General features: G+C 43.0%; 2 protein-coding genes across 2 annotated transcripts; one reads left to right on the forward strand and one right to left on the reverse strand.

Annotated features, from left to right (window-relative positions):
- On the forward strand, nucleotides 1-4,658 carry si:ch211-250n8.1 (uncharacterized). Its single transcript, XM_051417253.1, has 16 exons — nucleotides 1-285; nucleotides 601-708; nucleotides 1,007-1,082; nucleotides 1,226-1,382; nucleotides 1,508-1,553; nucleotides 1,670-1,728; nucleotides 1,908-1,943; nucleotides 2,066-2,118; nucleotides 2,220-2,352; nucleotides 3,291-3,505; nucleotides 3,600-3,645; nucleotides 3,753-3,818; nucleotides 3,908-3,967; nucleotides 4,072-4,157; nucleotides 4,374-4,468; nucleotides 4,556-4,658. The coding sequence occupies exons 1-16, from the start codon at nucleotides 249-251 to the stop codon at nucleotides 4,588-4,590; spliced, it is 1,308 nt and encodes a 435-aa protein (XP_051273213.1). The 5' UTR covers nucleotides 1-248; the 3' UTR covers nucleotides 4,591-4,658.
- Nucleotides 4,659-4,694: 36 nt separating this feature from the next.
- LOC127373129 (histone H3.3A) lies at nucleotides 4,695-6,803 on the reverse strand. Its single transcript, XM_051417254.1, has 4 exons — nucleotides 6,686-6,803; nucleotides 5,753-5,890; nucleotides 5,501-5,654; nucleotides 4,695-5,410 (listed from the first exon to the last, which is right to left on the reverse strand). The coding sequence occupies exons 2-4, from the start codon at nucleotides 5,878-5,880 to the stop codon at nucleotides 5,282-5,284; spliced, it is 411 nt and encodes a 136-aa protein (XP_051273214.1). The 5' UTR covers nucleotides 5,881-5,890; nucleotides 6,686-6,803; the 3' UTR covers nucleotides 4,695-5,281.

Raw genomic sequence — 6,803 nt, forward strand, 5'->3', positions numbered from 1 at the left:
CGATTTTCTTCCCCCATATTCGCGATGGGTGTAAAATCATTTTATCCATAGCATTGTTTCATCCAGCTGTCCCCCTCTCTGTCTGTCTGTCTCTCTGTCTGTCTGTCCAGGGCAGGTACTGTGGAATGGGAGGGTGTCTCGGTATGTTAGATAGGATACACGGAAGCGTGTGTCGCCGTGCTTAAATGACAGGAGGCTCGGTGCGTCTGTTGTGAACGACAGCCTCAGATCACAGCTGCTCCCTCAACATGGCACCAAAGGACCCTCTGCTCGGCACCCTCAAAGGTAAGGAACCATTAGAAATGCGTGATGCAAATGTGGTTTTCATCCTAATTTCAGCTTCAGAGGCAGCCGATTGCTTCGTCCAGTTTCACGCGCCTTCTGGCCAAAACAAACGGCTGTCTTAATAATTTGAGTTTAATTTCTGTTGCAGACAAAAGCATTATTTTCTCTCTCTAAACAACACCTGCCAGTCCGTTTATCGTCCGCGCTGTCTTATCTGTATCAGTGTTGATGTGTGAAATGGCGATGATTACGCAGGTTGCATTAAAAATGTGTATGTTTTTGGCCACTGTCAAATGCGTGTTTTTCCCCTCCCAGTATGTGTCCTCCACCTGCAGTCAGATGGAGGGATGGTGTCAGACACCAACCCTCACCTCGCCTCCTGCTGTGAGCTTCTGGAGCTGGTCCTCAGGAAGGGGCTCCAACGTCAGTAATAACATAATAATATAATATTTGCTTCCCCTGAAAAAATTTGTGAAAATGCAGGGTTCTTGTACAATGAGAACAAATTGCTGTATTGTAAACTTTTATACCGGGCTTTAACATCTACATATGTTGGGATGTCAGTTTGTACTCCAGTTGAAAGCATTGTTGTGTAAAAAAAACAACAATATTTGGGGACAGAATTTGATTTATTTTGAATATCTTAATACTAAATCATCTGAAGCACATGTGAAATATATATTTTTGCAGTATGGAGTGAGTGTGTTTGCTCTCCCTGCAGAGCCAGTTATCAGTCTGGTACACAGAGACTACTGGCAGTGTTTTGAACAGCTTATCCACCAAGATGCCTGTGGCAGGTAACAACGTCCTGCTTATATCAACTGACAGGAAGTGTAACATAAATGACATTTATAACTGTACACTGTAAAAGAAATGACTATAATAGAAATAGTGCTATTGCTAAAGCCTTGTTATACCTGTTGTGCCTGCTGATGTGTAGGCTGTCTGCCCTGTCCTTGGTGGTGGAGCAGACCAGAGTTTGCAGGAAGCTGCTCTCAGCTCAGGGCCGAGGCCGCTATCTGCTCAGACTGGCCCTCAGCCGCAAGGCTCTGCCACAGTTCATCACACACCTGCTACACACACCCAGAGTCTTGGAGGTCAGATACATGGACCAGAAATATTTTTTTATAATGCCAAATGTTCAGAGCCATTTTCTGGTGCTACCCATATGTGCCTCTTCCTGTAAAACAGCTTCAGCTCATTCTGTTTCTCTCCCTTCCAGTGGTACAGTCCGGCAGCGTCAATCCTCAGGAATGAGGAATTTGTGGGTGAGCCTTTAACTATATCTGATTGTTTCCACTAAAAGCTGAGAAAAGATGAGGAAGTCCTTGTCATCGCGGCCAATCAGTGTCAAACATCAACAACAGTGTTCTCACTCTTCCAGAGCCTTTCATGTCGCTGCTGCTGGTCCTCTCTCACATGGAGTTTAAACTGGACATGGAGGTCAGAGCAACTTCTTTGTATATACAATTTATAAACTGCAAATGTGCTGTCAATCCATTTTCATTATTATTATATATTATAATGGATTTCCCTCCAAAATAGAACCTTGGCTATTCTTTCAAAGCTCTTTGAAATCAAAGGACTCTACAATAATAACCACCTCTGGTTTCTTTACACAGAATTGCAGTTTTCTAGATGAGAGCTGGCTCCTACCGGTAAAAAGTCATGATTACTGTTTAGTAACGTACAGCAATATTATTATGGTTTTAGTGTCCATGGAAATTTAAGATCCCTGGAAATGCATGGGAAAATCTCTGTTAATTGTATATGTTTCCAGGTGTGTGAGATATACGAAGTAGTGCCCTGTCGGGAGGTAGGGATGGTGTTGAGGTTTGTATCTTCCTTTACAAAATACTCAACAGTACTTTAGTAATCAAGTATATTTACTCATAAATGGATCTGCCCAACCTGCATCTCTATCTGTGTCTCAGGTATCTCAGTGGCCGCGTCTTCGTCCTCGACCTGATGCCTGGTAGTCAGGCTCACGTAGACAAGTTCATCTGCCCCGGCGACATTATCGATGAGATCAATGGCACCTCGCTGAGAAATTCCAAGAATGGACAGGTATCCTCAAACATGCAGTGTTCATATTAAAGTAATTACCCGTGACACTCATAGACATTATCTCTTTCTCTGGGTCACCGCAGTGTAGCACGTATAAATGAAACAATTTACTCTGGTGGGTCTTTTTGAGGTCTTTTCACTCTTATTGCCTGATTAGATGTCTTCTCTGAACTGTGTTGATGTGTACAGACGATGGTTATAAACTAAAAACATTTTAGTTAACTGAAATAAAAACAAAAACTAGACTTCAGGAGAAAAAAAACAACTCAAACAATATTGTGTGCTTACAAAACTAACTAATGCTGGAATAAAATAAAAAAAAACAAATACATAAGAATAAAATTTCAACTAATAATAACTAGCTATAATAACTCTGATACAGACTTCTTGATAAATATCTCCCCAATTTCCTTGTTAGTTTAGTGGCACCAGTTAGGGTGGGACAACTTAAACTCTAATCACAGTGAAAAACTGACTATGTGTGACTGTTGTTGTTGACATGGTAGATTATACTTGAAGATACAAGTGAGGAATATTTACAGCGAGGAAGTGGTTTTTGAATTATAATGTTTAAATTGGCTGCTTTAATTTATTTTTTTACATACATTTTCTGAAAAGCATTTAACAATATATAAGGACGACCCCAAACCATGAGTCCCTGAGCTCTGGGGTTTCACAGCAGCTGTTAATACAGACGTTCTATGCAGAGAACCAATTAAGGTCTTCCAATGAACTGCAGTGTTCACACACATATATTGGTTCTTTAGGGACATAGCTCAAATTCAACCCATTAGAAACTAGTCAGTCACACCCTTGACAAACCCTAAAGTGTTTGCATAGTTAAAACCCATGCCACTCTTAAAAATGTTTGATCCTGTACAAGCCTTTGAAGTTGTTGCACACAGTAGAGTTACAACTAATTTTCTGTATTTTCCAAGGCAGGTGTGGTTCTGTCTCGGCTGAAGGGCTGCCCCCTGTCCATCAGTGTCCTGCGATGGAGGGCTCAGGATGGAACCGTTTATCGGCCCCTTATCAAACTCCTGCGGGCCCTGAGGATGGAGAACCCCACCCTGCAGCTTGGTCCCGCTCCGTCCCAGCAGTCAGCCACCAAGGACCAGAGAAACTCTCCATCACAGTGTCTCAAAGAGGGAAGGCAAGTTGGTTACCAAATCCTTAAAGATGATTTAAGCGACATTTTCCCAAGTGTACTCTTGACATTAAGACACTGACTTACCCCTGCTCAACAGGATTGTGTACATAGTGCAGTTCTTGGGAAAAACAAACATTGGAATGGTAAATAATTGCTCTACAATTCAATATATGTTAAATATTTGTCTATACAGTACATGTTCTTGTCTCTTATGTAACTTGTGATATCTGGTCTTATCTTTTTGTGTTAGTTTGGGGGCAAAGAGGTGCTGCAGCAAGCCATCCCACAAGTGTTGCAGAAAAACCTGCCTAGCCAGGTAAAAAAACCACTCCCCTATTTTTGTCAAGGTCTGCAAAACACTTATCAGTACCTCCATGTGCTCACTCAGTATATGTTGTCCCACAGGAGGTGCTTTTAGATATGAAGGAAACACATTTGACATGCACAGACAGAAGCAGTAAAGTGGTAAGTTGTGACCTGTCTGTCAGAAGTAATAGCTAGTGTTGAAATCCCTTTTTACTATTGTTTGACAATGGCCAATAACACATTGGTTGTCTTTGTTTCCTCAGGAGCTCTTTGAGCATCACTATCCAGAGATTTCATGCGTAGGGAGATTTGGTCGACCAGATTACACAATATTTGCATTCTGTGTGGCGTAAGTATATACATATATTCCAAATCATGCCACTGATTTTGCAGCAGACACCAAGTAAACAAGAGTTTTCACACACATCCTTGCTAATCCAGGCCTGCTGTAGTGTAGGTCACTCCCCTCCTTTGACATGTGGTGATGCAATACCCAAGACATCACAGCTGTTGTCATTGGCTGGACCCAGAAGTCATCTAAGCATATGATTGGCTCTGTTCACAGACACTCCCCAGAAACCCCTCAGTCGACAGGCTTCTGCTGTGTGGCGCTCAGAGCCAGCACCATCAAGGAGTGTGAAGAGATTGTCTGCCGTATTGGTGAGGCATAGCAGATATGAGCTTTTACATAACCCAGCCATTATTTTTCTCATCTTAAACATTAAGCGCTTGTTCTTTTTCTTACAGCTACTGGTTTCAAGCATACGGAGTGGTTTGTATGACAATTCACCAACAGTTGTCAACTCTTGTTTTATGTGTTGTAAATAAATGTAAAATTTGTCAGATCATATACTGAATTACTTCCTGAATACCACAACACACAAGGTTTTCTACTCATAAAGACCTTTAATAGAAAGACATGTGACAACATTTTCATAAATAGTATTAAATGTAGCTGCCAAGATTTTATGTTGAAAAACATGTAAAAAGCAGTCCAGAAAAATACAGGAGGGGTCTGCCATGCTCCTTGCCACTGAGCGCATGGTATCAACTGTAGTAGCCAATACCAATGACACTGCAGTGATACCTGTTGAGCACAACATGCTGGCATTTTGTGGTAAATGTTAGGTGGGTTAAGAAACCCCGGACCCCATGGAAGATGTGAAGATGTCATCCTTGAAAAGATAACGCCATCCTTGAAGAGAGCCTGATACCCACACAGAACCTGAAGGGTGGTATGATGGCTGTAACATAACCCATGATGGAATAGGCAGACACTACTACTGCACAACATTTCCAACTACCTTAAGTTTACCCAGTCTTGTGGAATGATTGATAATTGTCTCAGTCTAAAATACAATACAAAATTCAAAAAGAAAACTTATAAAAATACCCAAGAAATAAAAATGTCCACAAAGATGGTTAAGTATGATAAATAGGATCATTTGTCATGACAACACTGTCACTAGCTGCTTAGGCCCTCTCTCCCCTTATCCTACGAGCCAGCTGGATGTCTTTGGGCATGATGGTGACGCGTTTAGCGTGGATGGCGCACAGGTTGGTGTCCTCAAACAGACCCACCAGGTAAGCCTCACTGGCTTCCTGTTAAAAGAACAGAAACATACATTAGGTTGGAGGAAACCAATCCACAAGTACATTGACTACAGGAGTTTAATTTCCCGTCTCATTTACCTGAAGAGCCCCAATGGCAGCACTCTGGAAACGCAGATCGGTCTTGAAGTCCTGGGCAATTTCTCTCACCAGACGCTGGAAGGGCAGCTTGCGGATGAGCAGCTCTGTGGACTTCTGGTAACGACGGATCTCCCTCAGAGCCACGGTTCCAGGCCTAGACAACAAACCGTTTTAGCCACACGTATCGTCATAGGACAACAATGAAGGATTGTATGACACAGGTAACCTATTGTTTATAAAAGTACTACACACCTGTAACGATGGGGCTTCTTCACTCCCCCCGTGGACGGGGCGCTCTTTCTGGCTGCCTTGGTAGCGAGCTGCTTCCTTGGCGCCTTTCCTCCGGTGGATTTACGGGCAGTCTGCTTGGTACGGGCCATCTCGTACTTTCTGTACACAGTAAATGAACCGATTAAAATCCAACTGGTTTATGTCCAAACCCAAAACTATCAGAACTCATCCGTACGGTCGCGGTATTATTTTTCGAGCTCATATGCTAACCTAGCCTAGCCTACACTCTCATACAGCGCCCCTCCCCCCAGGTTGTACCCACTGGGAGGCGCCGGGTTTGCTCTATCAACGCTACACCAGACTAACAGTCTACAGCTTTAATATCATAGTCACCATTTAAACGACTCAACGTTGAGTGGGATTAGTACAAATGGTAAATGGCGCCATGACCATTGACAGCAACGATCAAACAAAATCAGAGGCCCGCAGCAACCAGACAGAGACAGTGTCGTCAAAACAGTCGGTGTCTGTCCCGTCCGTCCGTCCGTCCCAGTCAGACAGCCTTCAGTTGAGCTTTTCGACTTCGCCATTTTTACAGTCTCATTTCACCCCCAAGCGACATTGCCTCGATTCCGCTCAAGCAACATTAGCTTCCATATAATTAGCTCCGCTTTAATGACTTCTCGTTGTATAAAAAGCCAATATGACACTCGACATTTGACTCCAGTTAATGTGAGACTTGTTTATGGTTTCACTTTAGCGACCCAACAGTGACGTTTGACGAGAAACGTCAACGGTGGACTCCATTGTTCTATTTTTAGCTAACGCTAATGTTAGCAGGTCGACACGTTAGCCAAACAATGCCTGAAACAGAAACGTTATCCTCGGATACATATCACATAAAACAACGACTCCACGCACATTATATCCAGAGACGACGGTTGTGAGATTTACCTTTAGGACGTGGGTTGATGAAGTGATCGCTGTGGCTGGCAGGTCGTCGCCGGTGACCGATGAAAATGATTTGTGTTGGGGGGGTTGCCGTGTATTAATACTTTTGCCGTGACGTCAT

The sequence above is a fragment of the Dicentrarchus labrax genome, unplaced genomic scaffold (assembly GCF_905237075.1).
Source record: "Dicentrarchus labrax unplaced genomic scaffold, dlabrax2021, whole genome shotgun sequence".
Taxonomy (NCBI): domain Eukaryota; kingdom Metazoa; phylum Chordata; class Actinopteri; family Moronidae; genus Dicentrarchus; species Dicentrarchus labrax.

What these genes read in the sequence shown, in the direction of transcription:
- si:ch211-250n8.1 (XM_051417253.1), top strand. Translation starts at nt 249, where the DNA reads ATGGCACCAAAGGACCCTCTGCTCGGCACCCTCAAAG. An exon ending in CAGGAATGAGGAATTTGTGG is followed by an intron (nt 1,554 to 1,669) that starts GTGAGCCTTTAA and finishes TCACTCTTCCAG; the next exon opens with AGCCTTTCATGTCGCTGCTG. An exon ending in ATGAGAGCTGGCTCCTACCG is followed by an intron (nt 1,944 to 2,065) that starts GTAAAAAGTCAT and finishes ATATGTTTCCAG; the next exon opens with GTGTGTGAGATATACGAAGT.
- LOC127373129 (XM_051417254.1), bottom strand. Translation starts at nt 5,880, where the DNA reads ATGGCCCGTACCAAGCAGACTGCCCGTAAATCCACCGGAGGAAAGGCG. An exon ending in AAGAAGCCCCATCGTTACAG is followed by an intron (nt 5,655 to 5,752) that starts GTGTGTAGTACT and finishes TTTGTTGTCTAG; the next exon opens with GCCTGGAACCGTGGCTCTGA. An exon ending in CTGCCATTGGGGCTCTTCAG is followed by an intron (nt 5,411 to 5,500) that starts GTAAATGAGACG and finishes TTCTTTTAACAG; the next exon opens with GAAGCCAGTGAGGCTTACCT.